Source organism: Oryzias latipes, chromosome 12 (assembly GCF_002234675.1).
Source record: "Oryzias latipes chromosome 12, ASM223467v1".
Classification (NCBI taxonomy): Eukaryota; Metazoa; Chordata; class Actinopteri; order Beloniformes; family Adrianichthyidae; genus Oryzias; species Oryzias latipes.
The window spans coordinates 25,503,040-25,528,416 of NC_019870.2; the positions used below are offsets into that span (position 1 = coordinate 25,503,040).

Genomic DNA, 25,377 nt, shown 5'->3' on the forward strand with positions numbered 1-25,377 from the left:
CCTCCTGCTATTTCACAGCCCCTCACACCCTCAACCTAACGTTAGCGGTGCAACAAAATTGGCGAGCAATGTCTGAGCTATCCAGCCATACAGTTTTGAGCCAGATGGCAGCTCGGATAAGGAAAACAAAGACGTCTATGGATCTAGTCGTCTACAAGTGGATGCGGAGCTGGCAGCTTGTCACCCGCCCAGAGTATTTTCTACGTCAGAAATACGATCTTTTTTAAAAAGGCATTTTTTTCATCTGCTCCTGATTCACAACAATTTGAATGAGGAAATACTCAGAAATGACATTTTGAGCTTAATTTCTTTTTTTATATATTCTCAATTATCAGAGAAGTGCCACAAGAACATGTTAACCCCCCAAAAATACTATTTTCACCAGCGTGGGTCTTAAAGAATAGTATAATCAAGTATAATTAGCTTATACTGAAAAATGTAAAACAAGATCTGTGACTAAAAACATTTCTAAAACTTGTCTCATACAAATGAAGGTTATAGCACAATTAAACCGAGTCTGGCTCTAAGGGTCTCAGAGTTTCCTCTGCACTGTTTTTCACTCAGTACCCTTTCAAACCCTGAAGTCCTCTTTTGGTGACCTAAATCAAGGTCAATCATAGAAGGATCTGGGCCAATCCCAGCCCAACAGTGACCCCAGAACCCCAGAAGGGATTAAGCAGATTTGAAAAATGGATGGATGGATGGATGGATGGATGGATGGGTTTATACTACCCCACACATCATTCTAACCACACACTAAATGAAATCAGAGCTCATAATGACAGCTTTGGTGTGGGTAAGGAAATAAAGCATCCGTCAGTAAGTTTTCACAAAGTTTCTCTTCTAGCCTCAATGTTTTCTAATTGTCCTTGAGTGCATGGACAAAATATTTACACATAGCATTGATTTGATTTCTTTGGTGCTAAGGGCTAATGTTACGAGTTGTACTGTCCTTTGAGTTTCTACATCATTGCTACTTTTGACGTTTCTAATGTAACCAGAGGTAATTATCACTACGACATAATTCTGGGGTCCACATTTGTCTTGAGACAGACAGCTTTACTGTTTAAGGATCTTTAGGGATGTCTTTTCCAGAAACCTCCCATGAGATCCCAAAGGAGAAACAACTTTATTAAGTAAGACGTAATTCAGCCACACTGCAAAGATCAGGATGACTTTAGGACAGACCTGCTCTACCGATTCTTTTTTTTTTTTATCATTTAGGTGTTACCATGGTGACATATGATGGGTGGAGTTAAATTGTTTTTATGTTTTAAAGAAGTGCCATCAAATCAGAGGAAGGAGCCAGACTTTGTGAGTTTTTCTTTGTGGTTACAAGGTTAAATTTGTGTTTATTTTTTAGAAGTATCCTGATTATCAATACTTACCTGACATTCAGTGGCTGATTTTTCTAAACACTTTTACAGTCTTTTTCTTTTGCTCTTATTTGAAAACAAACTGTTACAGGTATCCATCACAGGTTTCCGTGACAAACAAATTAGATACTTACAAACACTAACAACAAACATTTAGACTATCATGCCAAACCCCTTTTCTCTGAAGCATTCTCATCCGTCCCATGCACCATCCATTTCTGAAGTAGGTCCCGTTACCGTGACAACGGGGAGGAATGCAGGGTGGCGAGGGTGTTGAGTAGTAACCATGGCGTCCAATCTGTTACCACCATCTCAGACGTCTTTGTTCCCACACAAATGCGCGTTTCTCAGACAGTGAACTTTGAGACAACACCAGAATCAAAATGCTGTGGAGAAAGAGATAACCCGTGAATGGGATGGGGGTGCTCTGTTCTTGCTGCACAGCCGGAGCTCCTTCTCTGGGTTTAGGTCGCTGCAGCTTCACTTGCAGAGACCACATCAATAATTTGTGCATGCTTGTATAATGACCGTGGAGCACGGCCTGTAGTTAGCTTTGGCTGAAGCCAACACCGGAATTAGTGCACATTAGTGTTACATCATCATTTGTGAGGCATAATGCGGAAATGCAACAGTTGATGTGAGTCAAAGCACATTTATTTGCCTGGAGTCTGCATCTGACAGCAGATATTTATTCCTCTCCTTAGGACCTGACAGATTAATTCCTTTTTTACTCTATGTGTGATAAATGTCCTATTGCCAGTGGTTTTACATGGGTTTACATCAGGCACCTGGTTAGGCAGCTCGAGGGGTCCTTGTGTATTTTTGTAGCCCTTAGACACAACAGTTGCTCCATGAGTCTGTCAGCATTTGTGATAAAGAGACCGGACAAAGCCAAACAGATAGAGAACAGATGAATGAAACCAAAGACTGTAGGCGAGTTAGAGTGTGAACATCATTCGTCTTAAATGTTCTATTGTGTCCAGACTCACTCTTTAATCTGGATTTAATCTGGGTTCAAGAGAACATCCATCAAAAATAAGATATATTTTCATTAGTAGTTATTCAGAACAGAGAGTTTTATCTTTTCGACGGCCAAAACTTCACGACAACCAGCTCTACAACAACGCTAGTCTCACATTTCTCCTGTTTTCTGTAATGACCAAGTCAAGTGTTTGACCAATATCATAAATGCAGATTTGGAAAAAGTAAGTCAAAGACCCACTCTGATCACATTTTGATCTGTTGTAAAAGCGTTCACAGTCGTTTTTAATGATGATGATGCAGTTTTTAGCCCAAATCGGAAAAACTGTGAAGTTTTCTAGGACATGGTTACTGCAGAGATTAGGAGTTTGTCAGAAATTCATCTCTGAGTTGTGAACAGGACTGTTGGTGCAGAGCAACCCCGCCCCCACTTTCCCTCTGTTTTCACGCTCTCCCACTAGCTTACAGTCCCTCTCAAACCCAAGCTACTGGTACAACAAAAATAGTGAGCAATATCAGAGCCATCTAACCCTACAGTTCTGAGTCGAATACTAGTTCAGTCGAGGAAAACAAATACGTTAATGGATCTATTTGTCTGCATCAGAATAGAGCAGAGCAGAGACTTTGGCCCGCTCATTTCAGTTTTTGTGAGTGAGAACTCAGTGAGAAGTGGGAGCTCAGACGGCGGGTTTTTACTGGTTCCTAATCCATCACTATTTGAATAAATAAATAGTCAGAAATGTCCAACAGCGGAGCAGAGAAGGGAGCTGAAGGCCTTTTGAGTTGAACATATTTTACCGTTACAACATGAATCTTCGGACACACAAGGTGTATATTTGAATAAACCCCTCTTGTGATTTAGACTAAACTTTATTTATATTAATCATATTTGTAACTTTTTCTTGTTAGACGGGACAGAAAAGAAGAGGAGGGATGAAGAGAAAGAGGAGTTGGGGAGGGGGAGATAGGAGGGTGATTATAGAAAGGGGGGGGGGTTCAATCATAAAGCATCATAAAGCAACAAATTGCTAAGTTTATAATCTTTACTTTCAGGTATGAATGTGTAACAAATCTAAAAGGGGCGGAGCCTGTCCACACACTAAAATGTTACAAACATACCTGTTGGCTCCAATAATGTTCTCATACAAACAAGTAAACATGGACGTAATACAACTAACGTTCACAAACGCGTACCTATGCATTCAGACCAACACATGTGAAAAATTTAATTCAGTCACACAATCTAGGACTTCCACACTTTTGTGGCAATATTCTCAAATGAGAAAGCTGCAGGGACAGGAGAGGATTCCTAAACAGTGTTGCTGGTTCTTATGCTCACTGTTGAACCAAGGAATGCAGGTCTGGAATACCCAGTCTAAGCCTCAAACAGGTCAGAGGCACCTACTGCAGGAGTTAGAGAACAACCATGAACTCATCCTAGTAACAACATAGGGGCTGCCAACATCTGTGAGAAACCCCTGCTGCTGGAAGCGAAAGGAGGAAAAATGTTCCCAAGACATGGATAATCATCAATATCCAAACATCCAGGGATGTTTGGATAATGATGATTATCAACTTCAAGTATAACAATAAAAAAGGTCATTTTTGACTTTATTTTGCATTTATTCATTGGAGCAAGTTTGCTACCGAAGGATAATTCTACTTGGCATCAAGTGTTTTATTTTGAAAGGAGCTCACGTGTGCCTTTGTTTAAAGAAAGAAAACAAAACTAGTTTTATAATAATAATTTGATTTTCCTTTTTCCATTTTTATTGAAGCAAAACACAATAGTTTATTTCTGTTATGACAGTGATAGTAACAGATGAACAGACTTAGCTGACAAACTGGCAGGTAAAGAGTGGCAAAACCTGATTAACCCTTGTGCTATCCTATGACCCCACCCTTACATGACACCATGACAAGGTGGATAAAGGTGAAAAGATTTCATGTAATCCATGGACACCAGTGAGGTTCACAAATCATTGAAGAAAAAAGGTTCAGAGCACTGTCTAGTGGGTCTAGATGACCCAACTCCCAACGGTAAAGTGCCTAGGATAGCACAAGAGTTAACACAGCCAGACTGAATGGAGATGGGTTGCAGGTGCAGCAGTGGTCCTGCACACCTGTGGAGGAAAAGCGACACTAGCTGGAACATCAGAAATGACCGCAATGACAGAGACAAACAGGAGAGGGCGATAAAGGGACAGGAAGCTGTCAAACCTGGACACAGACAGATGGAGCACAAAAGTGGATCAGACTTTTTCCTCTGAGAATACAGAACAGTTTCCATGTCAAAAATGCTGTGCTTGTCTTCTGCAGCCGCTGGGCTGCTGGGGGTCCACCGTGGAGGTCTCTCATTCAGGAACTTACACGTTGAAGGCGCAGCAGAACCTGGTTTCCAAACACAGCTCTAACCTTTATCTGAGGAGGCAGAAGGATTTAAGTTTTTATTCTTTTAGCATCTGACATCCATCGGCATTTGTTATCTGATAAATGCTGAATGATGCTGAATAAAGTTCCATATGTCAAAGTGGAGCCAGCTGCACGAGGAGGATGGAGGCGGGGCCTGCTTAAGGTGGAATTCATGCAGTAAATATGTTTTAGCAGATTGCTGATGGAAGTTATACCTTTACCATTTAGACCTGACGCTGAGGATGTCAGATACATTTTTGAAGTGCTGTGAGTAGTAATGACAAACTGACCCTGAATCAGTGCTTCTTCTCTTCCTCAACCTGAAACTAGAGCAAGGTCTTTTTCCAAAGAGTCTCTTTGAGACTTTATGGGTGTGTGCGCCCCAGTCCAGACACACTCCTGGGTGGGTAAGTGGATGGAAAGGGGCTGTTCAAAATGGTAAGGGGGGAGAAATGTCTATTTCTTTTTGTTTATAAAGTGTTTGACATTTTCTCTCCAGATGAGCAGCAGATGACTGAAGTTAGAAGCAGTTTCTGGAGCCCCCCACCCATCCTGCCTTCTCCCTTGTGGACAGGGGGGAAGGCCTCGGGGTGCGTGTCCTCACTGCAGCCCCTCTGGCGGATGGTTTCATGCTGTGAAGCTGCGTCACACGAGCCTCTTCTATTTCATTTCTGTCCATATTCCCGGCTCTTCGCTTTTCTCCTCCTCCTCCCAGCCTTCTCCTCCTTCTACTCCTCCCCCTGCAGGCTTCAGGGTGCCACAGAGACGCTCAGTCTTTGAAAACAAACTTTCCCTGAAACTTCTTTCCTCTCTGCGGATGCAAACTCTTTGGTTCCTGCAGGTTCTTCGCAGAAAGCTGCAATGCTTCTCATCTGTCTTTTAACTTTTGCTGGTGAGTTCATTGAAGTTCATTTGCTCTGCATTTTGGAAATGACAGTGATGATGATTCATTCTTGCCATTACCCCTTCCTCGTGTCCCTCCTCTCTTGGTCACTTTTCCATCCCTCACAGGCGCCGCCGGAGCCCAAAGCCAGCTTCTGCCAGGCTCATGCAACTTTGAGTCCAGCACCTGCGGATACACGTCAGAACCGGACTTCATGAGCTGGACCCTGCACAAAGATGGTACTTCAGAGACAGAGAAGTGCCTCTTATTTTCCAGATGATTCCTAAAGTGTGTCAGTTGTGGGCATGCAGGTTTGCGTCGGGTTCCCTCATTGAAATGCTTGCTGCAGGTTGTGGGGGTTGGAAGGAGATGCATCTGCTCTGTGTTGATTCCAGCATCACTGCACATCTGGATCTGGTGGAAAAACACATTTAGGCATTTCCCTCAGAGATACTACTGCATGAATGAGTGCTCATGCTACACTGGTGTCACAACCTAATTCTGCAGTGTGATCAAAGCCAGCAGATGGATGGAAGTCTGATCATTTGCACTGAACACATTCTGATTCATTTGCTGCTGTTGGAAACAGCTGAGCTGTGTCTACAGTCCAGACAGGGACCTCCAGGTCGCTCAGCAGACCAGCAGGATCTTGTTAACTCAGAGAGGTTAAAGTTCATGTCGACGTTCGATGTTTCTCCTATATTTATTTCTGACCTGTCCTGAAGTCTAAACTGTTGCTTAACGTACTTTCATATGGTGAGTGGCTAATGCACCCACCAACGGGTTGAACATGTCAACACCGGCTCACATTTCCAGAGAAAGTCCAAATATTTTGATCCTGACTAAAGAAAAAACAGAAGTAAATCGGATCATAACCAGACTTGTGAGGTTTTTAGATTATTAGCCCACCAAAGGTGTGGATTCAGTTTAAACTAAAAGGTTTTTACAATCAAAGTACAGTGTACTAAGTTAACATCTAATGTCATGATGGCCTGGAGGCCTGATGTTCTGTTGAAAAGAGAAACGTCTGCAGGTTCCCTATATGTGTTTGACAGTGTTGTTGAGCCAGGCGCTTTTCTTTGAAACATGACAGAAAAGGTGGTTTAATGGCACCTTTGTCACACACGGCTGAGTGTGGCGACATTTGTTCTCTGCATTCAGTCTGACTCCACATTTCTACGGCAACCAGTCTCACCAATCATGAGTGAGCTTGTTAGAAGACCACGCCCCTTTCGATGAAAGCAGGCTCGGGAGATTCAAATGCTTCGAATGTTGGACCTGGACCACCTGCTTTTATTGAGGCATCCGGCTGGTCAGTTTATAGCTTGACTAACATGCGGTACAGAAACAAAATAATGGAAACAAAAACAAGATTAGCAAGAAAATGTTAAATAAAAAAAAGCTATCCGACCAACAATGGTTTTTCTGACAGACAGAATGACTGTGTAACAGCTGTTTATTTCTCAGTAGAAGTCTATAGGATTTTGGCTTCATGGAGCCAGCGGCTACTTCCTGTTTGGAACATGAGGGAGGAGGAGTCACTCACTCCAGTTGTCATATAGTCAGTAATTTGGACCCCCCCCCAATGGGGGACACTGACCTGCAGCCACTTTGGTGGTTCATTTCATTGTTTCTGATCTCCAGTCCTCAGGTTTCACCATCCTGGATGCTATTTATGCTTCTCTGCTCTATAACAGGGGTTCTCAAAGTGTGGCCCGGGGCCAATGGCAGCCCACGGGGAGATTTTTTGTGACCCTCAATACAAGAGAGCCAAAGCAGGTTCCTTTGAGGAAAAACATTCTGTTGGCGAGGAGAATAGCACTTTCAGCCCATGTCGTACCTCATGGGCTGGATAAAGTCCTGTGCCTTATTTGCAAGCAGGTAAATGCAATGCTCAAAGAATTCAAAATAAATCATCCTTATGTTACAAATCATAAAAACTATGACAAATTTACAGGCGAGGAGCGTAACAATAAGCTTCAACAACTACAACGAGGCTGTGCTGCACAACAGAGAGTGTTTACAAAAATGGCTAAATCCAGGGAAGCTGTGACAGAAGCTAGCTACGTTTTGGCTTTGGAAATTCCCGGTGTGGCATGCTCTCAAGTGACGGAGAGTTTGTAAAAAGAATGGATGAAAGTAGCTGAGATTTTTTGAAAAAGTTTGAAGAATGAAGTCTGTCTAATGATACAACTACTAGAAGAGTAGAAGATCTGGGCAGAAACATCTTCGAAAACATCTGGAGGTTCTGGTTAACTGTATACATGACACTTGCTCATTAAAGTTAAAAAAAAAAGTTTTTATAAACAACTTTTTCTGTTTATCCATTTTTTTCACCAAAATTGGTCCCCAGTCTAATATCGAGTTCCTAATTTGGTACATAAACTTTGAGAACCCCTGCTCTATAATGACGGTTACCACCCAGCCTCTGCAGAGGTCGGTGATGAGCTAAGACAGGTGTGTTCACGCAGGTAAACTGGAAAACATCCAGGTTGGTGGGCCCTGAGGCCTGCATTGAGGGCTTCTTGAGGGCTCAATTGGATTTGAGTTCCACTTTTAGGGTTTTTGGTTTGACCATGGAATCAAACCCACAATCTCTGAATTCCAGGACTTACACTTCACCACTTAACCAATTGGCTGGTCCAGTCCACATTTTCTTTAGTCAAACCAGTCAGAATCCACTCTGGTGTGTTTGAAGGTGAAGTGTGATGTTCTTCAGCGCTGTGTCCTGCTGTGTTAGAGGTGCCTCATTATGAGCAAGCAAGAGAAGTGAAGTGAAGTCATGTTTCAGAACATTTCCTCCTAAAGACGGAAGGTCAGGTGACTCATTTCATGAAGACGGTGTCATGAATTTAAGCATCAAATATTTATTTTCACACACAAAGCAGGAATAATGTTTGTTATTTAAAGGAAGACATTTTTAATAAAACAAATGTAAGTCTGGAGAGTGAGAATTTGTGGGTCATATGAGGTCACAGCATTTGTGCCGCAGGGCTTTCCACAGAAACGTATAATAAAGAACGGGAAAGAGTCCATGAAGGAATGCACAACATCCAAAGTGCCTCTTCAATATGAAAAAAGGAACCTAATAAGATTGGATTTACTATTTTATCATGTTGGTGTTTTGTTCTGCCCTGAAGACTTTTACTTTTTTTTTTACACTTTTCCCAAAGAGATACGAAGGACTTTTTTGAACTTATAAACTTCCTGAGCCAACTGAGCTGGCTTTAGCAAAAAATCCCTATTGTTAAAAAAACAAACTCCAGTCTGATGAAGAGGCCTCAGGGCCTGGAAGTCCTCCTCAGACCTGCTCCTGAACTTGGCCTCTCTCAGATTGCTAAATGATTGGGTTCCAGGTCTTACCTCCCCAACATTCCTCTAAGCAAAAAATAGTACATTTAAAGTTTTTTTTCTTCTTTTTTGTTTTCTTTTTTCTTTTACATACTTGTAGTACACTTAAACAGACTACTCATTTCTGAGGGTTACAACCACCACCTCCATGCTTCACTGGGACATTCATGGCTAGATGAGAGATGCAGGTTTTGATCCCTTTTTTTCATTGTCATAAAAAAATTCTGCTTTCATATGAAATCTTGGCGAGAGAAGTGAGCTCTGATTATGTTTTCTGTAAACAAAAGCTCTGTCAGGTCACGTGTGTCAGGTCACGGCTCACAGATTATAGTGGTTCTTAGTTCTAATTACGCCCCTGTGGTGTCCCTAAGTGCCATTTTCATTCAGATGTGCTTATATTTTATAATTGTCTCTAACCTGAAATGTGCTGTGTGAACCCTTTATATATGAATCCATACATATATGCATGCATTTTTTTACTAAACTAAAGTGCTCTGTATGTAGTAGGTGGAGCTTCAGTAATTCTTAGATGTGTTACCAGATACATTCTGTTTCGATGTAAAGTGTTGATTGTTTTTGGGGTTTTTTTGCATTGTGGTGAACAGTTTCTTTTTCGCATGTCTCGATCTTTTTAGGACATTTCGTTGCAGTGGAGGCAGAATCGAGCGCTAGCCTGGACCTTGGCTCAGGTCAGGGTGCAGAACCAACGACAGAGATCATGGGAACCATGATCAGTCCGGTTCTTGAGCAGGAGGAATGGAGCTGCCTGAGGCTTGTCTACCAGATCACAGAGTCGGGGAGCCTGGAGGTCCTGCGTCGCTCTGCGGGAGACGGCTTGGACAAGCCGCTGTGGAGCAGCCAGACCCCCTCCGAAAGCTGGGTCATCTCCAGTGTGGATCTGCCGCACACTACGGAGCCTTACAGGGTAAAATGACTGAGAAGATATCATCTGTGATAACAAGTAAACCAGCATAGAAGAAGAGGAAGGAAAGTGTCTGAGGAGCTGCAGAGGTTTCAATCTTGGCTAACAGCAGCTTTGTTTGTTCATATTATACCATCGGGGGGTTAACATTGGCTACGCTTAATCTAAGGTAAAAATCAAAGATTGTAAAAACACTAGAAACACTATGATGCTAACTCCAACCATGATTTTACCTGGTCTTACCAAACCTGGTCTGATCCAGTTTTACTGCCACACATTCACAGCATGAATCTGAAGAAGCAGGAATTGTGAAAAAATATGAAAATGTCTGCTGGGTGAGGAGCGGTGGGTGCTTATCCATACATAAGGACTAGGAGGACTCTCGGTTTTTTTTCTTCTTCCTGCTTTCGTTTTCATTGTTGGACCACAGTGCCCGCAAATGAGTGACAGAGGGAACTGTGGGATTGTGGGTCCCAATCACTCTTTGGTTCTGTCTGAGAGTGCCATGTGTGAAAGTAAACCAAACTAGATGAGGGTGGTGGTGGGGGGTGAAGTCACTGGCCCCTTTATTAGGCACACCTGTCCATCTGCTCGTTAATGCAAAGTTATATTCAGCCAATCACATTGCAGCAACTCAATAGGCATGTAGACATGGTCAAGACAATCTGCTGCAGTCCAAATTGAGCATCAGAATGGAGAAGAAAGTAGATTGCGGTGACTTTGAATGTGGCATGGTTGTTGGAGCCAGACGGCCTGCTCTGAGTATTTCAGAAACTGCTGTTCTACTGAGATTTTCACCCACAACCATCGCTAGAGTTTACAGAGAATGATAAGAAAAAGAGAAAATATCTAGTGAGTGGCAGTTCTGTGGGTGGAAATGCCTTTTTGATGCCAGAGGTCAGAGGAGAATGTCCAGACTGGTTCCAGCTGATAGAAAGACAACAGAAACTCCAAACCACTGGTTACAACCAAGCAGAAGAGCACCTCTGAACACACAACACATCCAACCTTGAGGCAGATGGGCTTCAGCAGCAGAGGACCACACCGGGTGCAACTCCTGTCAACTAAGAACAGGAATCTGAGACTACAATTCACACAGACTCAACAAAACTGGACAATAGAAGATTATAAAAACTTTGTCTGGTCTGATGAGTCTCCATTTCTGCTGCCACATTCGGATGGTAGGGCCAGAATTTGGCATCAACAACATTAACTATGGATCCATCTTGCCTTGTATCAACAGTTCAGGCTGGTGGTGGTAGTGTCATGGTGTTGGGGATATTTTCTTGGAACACTTTGGGCCCCTTTGAGCATGGTTCCACGCCACAGCCTACCTGAATATTGTTGCTGACCATGTCCATCCCTTTATGACCACAGCGTACCATCTTCTGATGGCTACTTCCAGCAGGATAAGGCGCCATATCATAAGGCTGGAATTATTCCAGACTGGTTTCTTGAACATGAGAATGAGTTCTCTGGACTCAAATGGCCTCCAGTCACCAGATCTAGATCACCTATGGGATGTGGTGGAACAGGAGATTAGAATCATGGACGTGCAGCCGACAAATCTGCAGCAACTGCGTGATGCTGTCATGTCAGCATGGACCAAACTCTCTGAAGAAGGTTTGCAGTACCTTGCTGAATCTCTGCCACCAATGATTAAGGCAGTTCTGAAGGTAAAAGGGGGTCCAACCCGGTACTAGCAGTGTGTTCGTAATAAAGTGGCAGGTGAATGTAGATATAAATTTTACTGTTTCTTGAATAAAATCAAGTGTTATAAAATTGTAATTACAAATTTACACATTTGTGTACTTAAATACATAGTTATTATGAAAAGCAAATTTTAAAGGGAATCAGACAATTATTTTGAATTGCATTAATACATTTAGATGAGTATGGACGTTTACTACACGATAAAAAGTTTGTCTGTCAATTTTCCTTCAATAGCTTGTTGAACTGCACCTGTTTGTGTTTGTAGTTGTCATGTTAACGGCATAGCAGGGCAGGGTGTGCCGACAACAGAAACCTTCCGTGTGTTGGGCTAGTGGAGAAAAAATGAGGCCCTTTGGCTGCTGCATCCACAGTTAGGAGTCTGACGCTGAACGCTCTGTCCCTTCTGAAGTTTAGGAGGAAGAAAATCTCCAGATCTGCAAGCAGCACACAACTCTTTTTAGTTGAACACACATGTGCGCACTCATGTATTAGAGGATGTTTCACGTCAATGAAGTGACACACTTCCTGGCTGATGGAAATATTTTAAAAAATAGTTATTTTTTCTTTAGCTCTTTTTGATGACCCTCAATTTACCCATACTTCATTAGACTGTTTTAGATGGACTGTCGGCTCTTTGCAAAAGCATAATTTGGCTTAATCTCTCTTAGATTTTCTTTCTAAATATCTATTGTAAAATTTCTGGACCCAGTGAACTTTAGGAGGTTGATCATTTTCCACCTTTAAGAAAAAAAGCGTGCTCTCCAATAAAAAGGGTGGATTCAGGATAGGTCACAGTTTCAAGTGCTGAGAAGGCATCAAAGTGCTCTGACTTATTGCCAGGGGGGAGGGAGGGACAGCAGTCTGGATGGATGCTTCCAGCCTGTAGAGAGCTTTTTGTTGGAGGAAATTACAGTGGCGCTGTCCAACGTTTGCCTCCAGAACAGAATTACTGATGTTCCAGTTAGAGCATCACATGGACTGAATGGACAGAAGATCGTCTTAATAATGAAATGGAAAAGAAGAAAAAAAGCTATGATTCTGTTCAAAGGTGGAAGTGTGTGGAAGGTTTCTTACTGGTTTGTTTAAACATCCCAGCCCTTCTGTAAACTGGGATGAACAGATGTGAGGGATGCAGCTGAAGCAGGACGGCCTTAAATCCATCGGGCCAGCATGAAGCGTTGGCATCAGCCTCCAAACACTGGGAGTCGTGGAGTGTGTGTTTATGCTACATGGAGGGGCGGAACTGGCTCTTTGAGCGCCCCCCCCCCAAGTCGGCCCCTCTTCAAATAAACAGAGTGGCTTTGTGTTTCTGTGCTCAGCTCGTCATGGAGGGCAGACCTGAGCTCAGAGCTGGAAGCAGCCTGGCCATTTTTGAGATCCACATCAGCCCCGGATACTGCCTGGGTCAGTGACCTCTCTGGTATCTTTACTGGCCCCCTCCCCAGACGCTACACATGCATGCTGACAGGCTGCACTCTGTGTCTCCCCAGACTGTGATTTTGAGCAGCCCCACCTGTGTGGCTACAAGAACCAGTGGAACGCAAACGTGAACTGGTACGTGGGGGGAGGCAAGATCCAGCTGCTGCACAACAACATGCCCTATGACCACACCTACCACAACAAGACAGGTGAGGGACGCTCCTGCACAGGTGTTCCTGAATCAATTCTGAATAGCTTCTTTGCACCTCCCCACTCTAATCCTCTAAGGGGGGATGAGCAGCATCTTCATCATGAATTATGGTCACTGAAAAGCTATTTCCTGTCCAGGTTAACCTTTGACCTAAGCAGGAAACTGAGTTCTCTGTGTTTGACAACATGTGCTTCACTCACAACCCCATTGTGTTTTCTTAAAACATTTCCTTCACGTTAAAAAGTCCTGTCGATCTCAGGGGATCAAGTAAAAAAGTGATGTTCTGGAGATGTCGGCTCTGCTACCACCAGAACCGAGACCAATGGAGTTCTGCTCCTTCCCAGGTCACTTCATGTACGTGGACTCTGGCCACGCCAGGACCTTCGTTGAGGTGGCCAAACTTGCGTCTCCCATGACGACAGTGCCAATGTCCGGGTGTTTGACCTTTCAGTACCAGCGTAACGAGGGGGGAGGGAACCTGTTCTCTGTTTACACCCGGGACCGTCTGGGTCAGTACCAGGAGCTGTGGAGGGCGGGATCAGAGGACCAGGAAGAGTGGGGTGAGGCTCTTGGAGAATGGATCCCCGTGCAGGTGGACCTCAAGGCTCCGTACTCGGTGCAGGTGAGGACCATGGAGTTGAGTTTAGTCAACAAAAGAAGCAGTTTTGGTGCCACACTGCTAGAACTTTCAGCATCACCGAGTTAAGGAGAAAACCTTCAAGCCCTCATTTGATGTTGGATCTGTTCTGAAAAAAATTTCCTTTTGGAAAAAAGTTTAAAAACATAGAGATGTTTCCCTTGGTTGAAATGCCCACTTCATGAAACTTGCGTTTTTGTTTTTCTTAGCATGTCCTTTTGGCATTTTTGATTTGATTTTGGCTAAAAAGGACGTTTTCATGATTAAAAGATCCCTGGGAATGCTTTTACCAGAGATCAAAAAATGACAGAAGTGGGACTTTACGTAAAAAATCCTGCGAATGTAACTAACAGGATTTTTTTTGGTATTATTTGTTAAAATAAGTTCTGATGTCCCGCACTTTGAAAACCAAACTAAATCCTGAAAACTCGTTGCAAACACAGATTTAGGTACAGTATGTTGCTCTGGTTATTAGAAATAATTCTTAAAATAAGTGTGTGTTGCTCAAAATTTGTTTAAGATCTGTAACCCTTGTGCTATCCTAGGCACTTTAACATTGGGAGTTGGGTCATCTAGACCCACTAGACAGTGCGCTGAACCTTTTTTCTTCAATGTTTTGTGATCTTCACTGGTGTCCATGGATTACATGAAATCTTTCCACCTTTATCCACCTTTGTCATGGTAGGGAGAACACGTCAATGTAAGGGTGGGGTCATCTAAGATAGCACAAGGGTAAAAATGTGCATTTTACATGCTTTTTCCCTCATAAAAATATATCCTATGTGAGTGATTCAACATCTGTCCTTATTTACTAATCTTTGTTACTCATGCTCCACAACGGTTACCTCTTCTATTCTTTGTTCTCTACTTCTCTTCATCAACTCTTCAAAGTATTCTCTCCATCTCCATTACACCACTGACACCTGTCAGTCACCCTGAACTGCTGCATGTCCTTCCCGTCTTGGTCTCGCTGCCTTGCTAATCAGTATAGGTCAGTCTCTCCCTCTTTACTACCCAACTTAGCATACAATTCACTATAACAAACAACTGATTTAAATAAAAGGTTCCAGTTTCACTAAAAATCAAGCAGGTCTATTTTTTGAACAAAGATCACTTTAGGATGTACTGGGGTTTCTGCATGTGTCTGAACCTTAAGGTCGTCTTTGAAGTGGGCTTCAACAGTCAGACTGGGGGGCACATTGCGCTTGATGACATCTCCTTCTCTCCAGAGTTTTGCAGCTCAGACACAGGTGAGCATCCGAATCTTCACACCGTCTCCTCTATGCTTTTCTCCTCATCCTGCTACTGTTTCCTCTGCAGAGCCGACCTTTGACCCTTCCATCGGCAACTGTGACTTTGAGTCGGGTCTCTGCCGCTACACACAAGAGTCAGGGTCATCGTGGAAGGTGGTGTCCGTGAAGCCCAACGTCTTCAGGAATGGAGACCACACCACGGGGGCAGGTATGAGTCTGCTGGGAGCTGGTGGAAACACACAGACGAGACGTTCACGTGCAGCAAAGGGGGAAGAGGTTTTCACCCATATAAAAGCCGCCCTCTTCCTCCAGGGTCGTTCCTGCTGGCCCATTCCCGGTTTGGCCCGCGCTCCACATACGTGAGCCGAGTACTGGGTCCAACTCTGGCTGGGAACATGAAGTACTGCCTCAGATTCTTCTTTTCGCTGAGAGGTGAGGCACGGCCCTGGATCTTGATCTTTGTGTTTATTGCTTGGTGGGATCCACAGAGTCGGTTGATCGTGAATGTCTTTGTCCTCTGCAGGCTTCAACCAGACGGACCAGGCTTTAGCTGTTTATCTGCAGCAGCACAGCGGGGTCCAGGAACAGATCTGGACTCAGGGGGAGAAGTCCAGAGGGATCTGGATCGCAGCAGACGTCAGCTTCCAGACCTCAAAGTCTGCCAAGGCGAGTGAGGGCTGATGGAGTCTCATCTGAACAAAGATCAACTAAGTTACAAGGGGCACGGGGATAGGATGTGCCAAAATGGTAACAAATGGGAATTTCAGTTGGAATTCATAACATCGGAGCAAAAACATCAAAGTCTGGCTTTTCTTTTTCTGTTCCCAGAAACATGGCAGGAAGCCAAAAAGTCTTTCAGAAATCCAACCTTGATTTAGGACATTTTATTAACACACATCATAACTGTGGGTTTATTGTGAGCTACAAGTGTCTAGCAGTTCCTCCTTGGCTCTAATTAAACTCTCTTTCTTAATTCAAGATTCAAAGACTTTATTTTGATTCCAGGTGGTCTACCAGCAACAATGCACTGGGCAATAAAATACAAAGACTCACTGTAGGAGATAAAATATCTAAAAAAGGATTAACGTGCAGTGCACTTGTTTTACAGGTTTAACAGGTGATGGATAAGGTGGGTGGGGTCTGTCCTTCTTTTTTGGCAGCATGATTTTGAGATGGTCTCAAGGGGGGGGGCAGCCAATGATCTTCCGGGCTGTGCTGATGACCGTCTGCACAGCCTGTCTGTCTGTCGCTATGACGCTTTGGTGCCATACACTCAGAGAGTGGGTGAGGTTGCTCTTCACACTGCAGCGGTCGGGATTATTATCATCAAATATGACAATACAATAAATTAACTTGATGACTCTGATGGGAATCACAGCCTTGGAATCGAATCCATCCAGAAATCTGACGGGAACAATTGGTGGTCGAAATATTTCTGAAACTTTTCATTTTTATGTCATTTCTTTTTCTTTCTTTTTTTTGTTGTGTTTTGGTTTCTGGAATTTGGTTTTGAAATCTAAAATGTAATGTTATTTTTTATTACTTGTTTTGCTTTTTTATTTGACGTCATGATCTTTATCGTGTTTTGGCTTTGAGGTGATTTGTTGGTGTGATTTGCACTTCAGGGCCACCGTAGTTTTCCTCTCAAACCTTGATCTCATTTAGCTCCCATGGACACTGAAGCTGCTTGCAGTCAACCAGAATGGTTTTTGAGCGGTTGACCTCTGATTGGAAGATTGCAGGCTTGGTTCCCTTTTTGTCCTCCCATATGTTGAAGTGTCCTCGGGCAAAACACTGAACCTCACATTTCTCCTGGTGGTTCCAGGCTGGCGCCTTGTGTGGCAGCAGAGCCGCCATCAGTGTGTGAATGTGTGTGCATAGGACTGTGATTTTAAGCACTAGAGGTTAGATGCTGTGGTGTAGTGGGGCAGACCTGCTCTGCAGCTGATGGTCTCACTCTGTTGTTCAGGTGGCTTTCGTCAGCACCTGCAGGAGCTTCTGGGACTGCGGCTCTGTGGCTCTGGACGACATCAGCATGAGTCTGGGAGACTGCGAGCTGACGGCAGGTGACAGCTCCTCTCCTGTGAGCGCCCTGAGGAACACCTTTTTGATGTTTTTTTGAGTTGGTTTTCATTTCCCCCCCTCAGGTTTGTCGTCGCCGCCCCCTCCAGGAAACTGCGACTTCGAAGCAGGACTGTGTGGTTATTCCCAGGAGAAGGAGAAAGATGCTGCTGACTGGCAGAGGAGAAGAGGACCCACCCCCACCTCCTACACTGGGCCCAGAGCGGACCACACCAGTGGCTTGGGTGAGGAATCCATCCTGCATCTGCAGCTCACCTGCAGCACAGGTGCATCCATTTCAGCAGAATATCAGCAAAAAGTTGATTCAAATCAGACAATAGATCAACTTCAAAATTAAAATGTTTTAAATTTCAATTAATATACCAAGTGAATTCAAGATTAAAAGGAAGAACCTCAGAGAGAACAGACTACAGTAAAAAAAAAAAAAGTCAGGTGGAGTTACACTAACTCACCTGCAGAAGTTCCTGCTTGGTTAACCATCATCTGGATCTTCAAGAGCGTGGTCATGAGGACTGAAGATCTGTGGAGTTTGGTGTGAAGGAGACACTAGGGCACAGAAGAGCTGAATGTCTCTATTAGAGGAACCAGGGCTTCACGAACATCTCAGCAGAGCCTCCAGGTCATGATGCACTGATGCAGGAGATCTAGTTCTCTTTTAATAGTAGATCAAACCAGATTGGCTCTTTGAGTGGACTAACTGATATTCTGATAAATCAGATGCACCTGTGCTCCTCACATTCAACCATAAAGGCCCATTTGCAGATAGCTCCTCCCATCTCTCACAGGATACTACCTGCACATGGAGGCATCGCCCATGCTGCCCGGACAGAGTGCACGGCTGCTGTCCCGGTCGGTCCGGGGGGGGCGGGGCCCTCAGTGTCTGCAGTTCTTCTACCACATGTACGGCTCCGGCACGGGTGAACTCAGAGTCCTCCTCAACGGAGAAGGCCAGGAGGCGTTGCTATGGCAACAGAGTGGGGAGCAGAGCGTCGCCTGGCTGAGGGGTCAAGTGCAGTACCAGTGGGACAGACCCCACCAGGCAAGGCAGCCCTGCTTGATCAGCTGTAGAACAGAAAAGTTTGTGACCTTCAGACAAGACTCTTTTCGGGTTTCTGCTCCATCTAGGCTTTCATAAGGAGACCAGAGGACGGAGGTCAGACTAAATAAAAAAAACAATAGCTATTTAGGGTTCAGACGCAGCTGGTGAAAAGCTTTTCCAGAATCAGGAGAAAGTTATGAGCACAGACCCGTAGAGCTGCATGCTTCAATATTATAACTTTAATTACAGAGGAAAACCTAAAGAGAAACTGACTGTCATCCTAGAATGGAATGTTCATTTGAACAGTAAGAGATAGAAAATCCCAAAGAAAACCAAGAAAGTGACTTTAAAAAGTTTCAATTTATAAAAACTGAGCTTCAGCTCCCTCCAGAGGTTTTCTATAGGATTGAGGTCCAGAGAATGGCTAAACCTCATTGACCTTGATATGCTTCTTCAGCCATGCCTTGGTGGCCTTGGCTGATTGTTTTGGGTCATGATCTTGTTGGAAGAACCATCCACCACTCCATTTTAAGCTACCTGGTGGAGGGAAGGAGGTTCTCATTCAGGATTTGACGGTACCTGGCTCCGCCCATCCACACAGTGAAGTAGCCCTGTACCAAATCACAATGTTTCCACCTCCATGCTTGACAGGATGGTGTTCTTGGGGACATTGGCAGCATTTCTCTTCCTCCAAACATGACAGGTTGAGTTGATGCTAAAGAGCTCAGATTTGGTCACATCTGACCACAGCACCTTCTAATCTCTCCAATCGTGAAGCTGTTCATTGCTAAACTTCAAATGCGTTTCTTTGAAAGCTCTAAAAAAATTGTTATGATTGTAAAGTATTTCAAATGGTGTTCTTGGTGACTGTGGTTCCAGCTGCTTTGACCTCAACCAACTCCTGCCATGTTATTTTAGGCCGATTTCTCACTGTTGTCGTGATCATGGAAACACCACCAAGGGAGATCTGGTTTGGATCCCCAGACCTAAAGATGAATTGATGGTCATGTTGCACAGACCGTTGTCCCTTTAACCTCCAGCTTCTTGCTGATGGTTTCAGAGTTCATTACGGTCTTGTGCAGGTCTACAATCTTCTCCCATAACCCTTGTGCTATCCTAGGCACTTTAACATTGGGAGTTGGGTCATCTGGACCCACTAGACAGTGCTCTGAACCTTTTTTCTTCAATGATTTGTGATCTTCACTGGTGTCCATGGATTACATGAAATCTTTCCAGCTTTATCATGGCAGGGAGAACACGTCAGTGCAAGGGTGGGGGTCATCTAAGATAACAAGGGTTAAATCCACTGAAAGCTCTTTAGTCTTTCCATGTTTGAGAGTTTGGAGTCTGACGAATGGACTGATTCTGTGGACAGGTGATTAAGTTTTTTCAATTCAAGTGACAGGTTGATCAGGAGACTAACTGAACTTTGTGAACCAGAACTTTTAATGGTTACTTGAGGACCAAATACTCATTTCCCCCAATGAATTGCAAATAACTTTAAAGACTTTATGACGTGGATTTCTTGATTTTCTCTCACTATTCAAATGAATCTACCATTAGGATGACAGACTGTTAATTTCTTTTTAAGTGAGCAAAACAACAAAATCAGTAAAGGATCAAATACTTATTTCCTCCCCTGTATTCCAGCAGCAGTTCAGTGACCTGGAGTGCTAAATACTGTTGGAAGAATTGCTGCTCCAGCTCTGCTCTGAAACCGACCAAGTGGTCGTGGGAGATAAAAGAAAAAAAAAAAAGCAACAACGCCACCCCGAGTACAGGGTCCAGGGAACCCAAGCGCTGCAACACAGGCGCGCAGATTACTGTTTAACATGTCAAGACGTGGTACCAGCTAAAAGCAATTTTATTTACAAAATGTGTTATAAACAACGACTCAATCACACTGGGGAGGGAAAAAGGGAAGGAGACCCTTTGAGGGCCGAGGCTTACCAACGGAGCGCTGGGCCGACCCATGTGGAGGAGATTGGCAACCAAAGAAAACAAAAAACACCCCACTCTGTGGCATGCACATACGTGGAAAACAACAAAAAACATATAAACTAAATTTGAACACGCCCAAATTGAGCCTCCACTGTTGTCGCCCAACACGCTCCGTCCCTGCACTCGGCCCTGAGAAAAGAAATATAAAAACAAGGGTCGGCAATATTGTTTGACAGAAGCCACAACAACAACAAAAAAACTCAATGCCCACCGTCACACAAACACTCACAGTAAATACAGGATAAAAACCACCGCAACACAGCAGCCCTTGGGAAGGGCGCAACCCCTCTCAGCAGGTTCTCAGTCCAATGACCATGGAGAAAATGAGGGCTTGATGCCGCTCCCGTTGGCTGCCGCAAAGGCCAGTAACATGAAGGTCGGGGCTCGGAGGGCGGCCTGAAACCCACTGGCAGGAGCTGGAGCACTGAGGCCTAGAGCTAGCAGCCACTGGTTGGAGCAAGGTGCAACTGCTGTGCGATTTAAAAAAAAAAAAAAAAAAAAAAAAAAAAAAAAAAAAAAAATCAGGAAAGCCAAACAAAAGCAGCAGTATGCCTCTGCTGCCCCTGAATACAAACAAAAATTGGTTAAAACACAATTAATAAAATGTAAACAGGCAGAGGCTCAGACCAAACAATCTGATAACCTGAGCAGTGAGGAGAGAAGCTCATCCACACCTTAAGCTCACTGGGGCGTAGAGGGGAGCTCCGGATGCCAGAGCTGTATTCTTTTTTTAGCTAAAGAACAATTTGTTTAGCACACTCTAAAGGCCTGTTCACACCGGGACGAATTTCGCCGGCGATTTTCGCCGACGTTTAACGCCTCGTGACTAAACAAAGGGCACCAACGAGAGTGTGCACACCGACGCGAAAAAACGCCACGCGTTAAAGCGTCAAAAAAAAAAAAAAAAACGCCTCGGGTTCGTTTTTTTTTTTTCGACGCGTCGCGTCGAAATCTACTCGACCAATGAGAATGGCGCTTTTGCTCACGTGTCTGGAGCTTCTGAAGTTACAGTAAAACACAACTTGGGGGCGCTCAAACACAAAACTGCCTTGCTGAGCACACATACCAGCGAAGAAGATAGACGCCAAGTAGCGTCTACACAGCCGCGAAGCAATAATGACGGACATTCTAAAATATACCCGAACCAAGCACCAGTTGGAGCTACTGGTGCTTGAAATATTCATGTTTTCTTTGTTTGATTCTAACAAGCGTGTAAATACTTGCTCTCTTCTTCTGAGTGAAAAGCGACTTTAAGAAGCGTAAAGTTGCGCAGCGCCACCTTGTGTACAGGAGTATTTCTGTTTTACATTAAGCGCCATCTAATGTCAGGGAATGAAATTGCATGTTCACTCCACTCATCGTCAGCGAAAATCGCCTGGGTGTGAACACAAAAAACGTGGCGAAAAACGCTGGCGAATAACGCCTGGCGAATATTCGTCCCGGTGTGTACGGGCCTTAAAGCGGCGACGACGACGACGACGACGACGACCACCACCACCACCACCACCACCACCACCACAGTGACGTGCGGTGAGGTTAATGGCTGGTGAGGCACTGACGTCATCAATCAGATTTACAAACATATGAACCATACTGAGTAACTTATTCACCATTTAATTGACAACAGTTAACGTGTTTTGTTTAAAATATCATTTCAACATGTTTTTTCATATACAAACTGCAGCATAGAAAAAAGCACAAACCTTATTATCATCTTACCTTTACTTGTAAATAAAGCCCATATGCCGCTCCTTCTGAAGAAAATGACTTGCCGCTTGCTATCACTTCTTCTATTATTTTTAGCGTCATAATCTCAGGGCTCATCGGCGCCCCCTAACTTGAGGCACGGGGACTTCTGGCCTCACCCAGTTGCTTTTTTGCCGGCGTTTAGCGTTCAGCACAAGAAACACGTCCCTCACAGTTATTTATAAAAACAAACACTGTACATCATATACGTCTGTTAAATTATGTAAACTCAGCTCATATAGTACAAGTGATTGAACCGACATACAGAGAGACAGCAGTACCGACTGACTGCATAGGTATTGCGCAATCCAAGGTGAGGCTCAGCGGGCTGGTGCCTCATCGCACGTCACTTCTTAGTATCTGAACGGCAAATGCGGAAATTCAGCGATTTTGAAAAGAAAAAACACCCAAAAATTATACATTTAAATGGAAAATGACTGCAAAGCACAAATTACTGAACTTAAATATAATAATAATTGAATTTATTTTTCTCTTTTCTTCCCATAATGACAGGTGAGGCACAGCCTCACCTGCCTCTCCTGACTGCACGTCACTGCACCACCACCACACTTACCTGGAAGCACCGAGGGTTAGCCACCAGGAAACGGGCAGGGTTTGAGCACCAGACACCAAGTGCTCAAGTGATGGGCCAAACCATTTTTAAACTGCTCCCAGGTAGTCAGGGGAATTGCCTGCAGCTGTGCTGCATCATCCTGCTACATAAAGTTATGTAACCAGCAAACACAAATGAACCTTACTACATCAGAACCACCTTGTCAAATATGTTTAAGTGATCTCTGGTCAAGGCCATTTTAAATATTTGATTAAGGAACTGAGGACTTGACGAGAAAAAAGCAGAATGAATGACTTATTTTAAAAGACAGCAAAGCTGCTAAGTTAAGGGCTAAATGTTAAATAATGCCCCAAGTATTGTTATTTTCCTTGTTTCAAATTGTTACTAGATAAGGTTAGAATAATACCAAAACAGTTTAATACATTCAAACGTGATTTCTCATTTTTTTATATAAAAAAAACATTGGACATATTAGAGAAAAAGCTTAAAATTGCTGTAGTGGAAAAGATTATAGATGATTTTAGACAGTTAACTAGTCGAAATAATTTTTTTACATTTATTTATTTTAGTCTAAATGATTTTGAAGAATTGTAGAAAATTGTAGAAAGGACCAACTCTGCATCTGATGTTTTATTGAAGTCTGAATTATCATTTTTGCTGAAATGTTTAGGTCTAAGGAATTCCAATAAGGACAGATCTCGGGAATGCAAATAAATGTATTTGTCATACAAAAATGTGCATGACATAGATAATCTGTTGGCGGTTAGGCTCGTGGCAGATGATGTCTTCATCGTGGTGGGATTTGATCGCATATGGTGGTTAAAGCCAGTCCAGGAAATTGTGTTGGTGCAGGTGGAGAACGGGGTGGAGGGCTGGCAAAAACTGTCTAGAATGTAGATATAGTGATTGGCTGTGGAAAGAAGGAAATTGGTTAAGGGTGAAGGCTTAATTGCTGAGTGGCGTGTAGCGTGAGTGACGTAGGAACTCAGCTCACCTGGAAGTGAGGTAGATCTTCCTAATTAAAATTGCACCAAAGCTTCCCTTTTAACAAGCAAGAAAATCTTTCAGCTTAATCTTTCAAAAATTGTAAAAGCCAAAGGAGAACATGCTAAATGGTTGAAACATCTGAGAGCATGAAGTTTAAAGCGCTGAAGAAGGTCTGAATCTTCCTCACATCATCATCAAGTTTGACTGAATCGGACTGATTTTCCTTTCAGCTTCTGTTCACCTCCTGACCTTTTCTGAACTAACTCGGGTTTTCTGTCTGCACCAGATTATATTTGAGGCGACCCGGGGGTCTTCTGTGAGGAGCGACATTGCTATTGATGACATCATCCTGCAGGGGGGGCCATGTCCAGGTCATCGACCTTGTTTCCGATCGTTCTGAAGGAAGCGTGGCACATGACCCTGACACTTCTGTTCTCTCTGCAGACAAGCAGGTGAAGGCCAGCACAGTGATCTCCAATGAGCTCCATTAGGAGGAGGATGTGCATCCCCCCCACCCCCCCATTCCCACGGTTGGACAGAACAACTTGGTGTTGTTGCCTCCTGAGGGAGCTTTCCTCTTCAGCAGCTCTCCTCACATCCATTTGCATTAGATTCACGCTCCAATAAAGTTCTTCTACATGACTCTGGTTCTGAGGCAGCCGATGCTTTGGGAGGCTGAGGTCGACATGGGGGGTGGGGGTGGGGGGATGGGCTCCCAGAGAAAAACTGATCAGGAGGATCCTGAAGACACACCTGAGCTGGACTCGAATCCATCAGTGGAAACAGCAGTCGTCCTCTCCATTCACAGCACCGCCTTTTTTTTTGGGGGGGGGGGGGGGGGGGGTTCCATACACACCACGAACCAAATTACTGTAATTTCACGTTTGTCCTTTTTCTGCACGACCGTTTTTAAACAGCTAAAGAGGAAGACTCCTTCCTTCTCTCATGACTTCTATGTTTTCTTTAACAATAAACTAATTCAGTCCATCAAAACAACTGAATTTGGGCTTTTTTTCTTTTTTCTGGGGCAAACTTTCTATCAGACTTTGTTCCTCAGATACAGGCAGTTTTTCTGGATTTGGTCCTACTTGAGGACTGGACTGAATGACCTCTCATCTGTCAGAATAACCGTTCTTGCTCTGATTCCTTTTTTTCCCTGCATCCGTCCTGGAAAGCAAGGACCAGATTGTTTTTGAACATCTTCTTTCTTACTGCACCTTTAAGTGCAAATTTCACCTTAACCACATACTCAAAAACTCACCAAAATTTTCCAACACCTTTTGAAAACTATTATGGGATGGTCAGAGACCTACGGCTATGTGGCTATTTTGTGGCATTTTTGCACGATGGGGAAAAAAATTCCTTACGAGATCTTTGTGAAAATTCACAGACATGCCACCAGCTTAAGTCATCAAACAGAATCGAAGTTTTGTTGACCTTTGACCTCAAGAACAGGCCACCATCTTGCATTTCCCTTAAAAAACAACAACCTTTAGGTACAAATTCAAACTCCTCCTAGGAAATTCAAAGTATCGCCTCGAGCATCATTGGGAAGCTGCTTGGGGGAAATAGTGGAAGTTGTAGATTTTGAACGGCGTTAGCACGGCAAGTTTGAAAAAGTGGCGTTCCCCTCCTGCTCTCACAATTTTTACCAGAATATTGTGGACAACTATTTGATTGGCTCAGGCTGAATGAAGTAACATTCGATATGATTGTTTTAAGAATGCAGGTGTGGCTAACTAAAAACCTCAGCTGCCTTTGAAATCCAAATCTTGTCAAAATGATGCTAT

The 25,377-nt window shown here is 43.7% G+C and overlaps 1 protein-coding gene and 2 long non-coding RNA genes across 3 annotated transcripts; 1 reads left to right on the forward strand and 2 right to left on the reverse strand.

The window, feature by feature from the left end:
• Positions 1 to 5,221: 5,221 nt before the first annotated feature.
• On the forward strand, positions 5,222 to 24,586 carry mamdc2 (MAM domain containing 2). The gene is made up of 15 exons (XM_011482053.3): positions 5,222 to 5,661; positions 5,781 to 5,891; positions 9,639 to 9,928; positions 12,958 to 13,042; positions 13,129 to 13,266; positions 13,613 to 13,890; positions 15,062 to 15,155; positions 15,226 to 15,366; positions 15,471 to 15,590; positions 15,682 to 15,824; positions 17,128 to 17,224; positions 17,306 to 17,464; positions 18,026 to 18,279; positions 23,874 to 23,958; positions 24,032 to 24,586. The coding sequence occupies exons 1-15, from the start codon at positions 5,631 to 5,633 to the stop codon at positions 24,076 to 24,078; spliced, it is 2,073 nt and encodes a 690-aa protein (XP_011480355.1). The 5' UTR covers positions 5,222 to 5,630; the 3' UTR covers positions 24,079 to 24,586.
• On the reverse strand, positions 16,009 to 18,132 carry LOC105355305. Its single transcript, XR_002291388.1, has 3 exons — positions 18,034 to 18,132; positions 17,693 to 17,786; positions 16,009 to 17,495 (listed from the first exon to the last, which is right to left on the reverse strand). It is a non-coding gene; the product is annotated as an uncharacterized LOC105355305 (long non-coding RNA).
• LOC110016114 lies at positions 20,100 to 22,650 on the reverse strand. The gene is made up of 2 exons (XR_002874304.1): positions 22,601 to 22,650; positions 20,100 to 20,750 (listed from the first exon to the last, which is right to left on the reverse strand). It is a non-coding gene; the product is annotated as an uncharacterized LOC110016114 (long non-coding RNA).
• Positions 24,587 to 25,377: the final 791 nt, after the last annotated feature.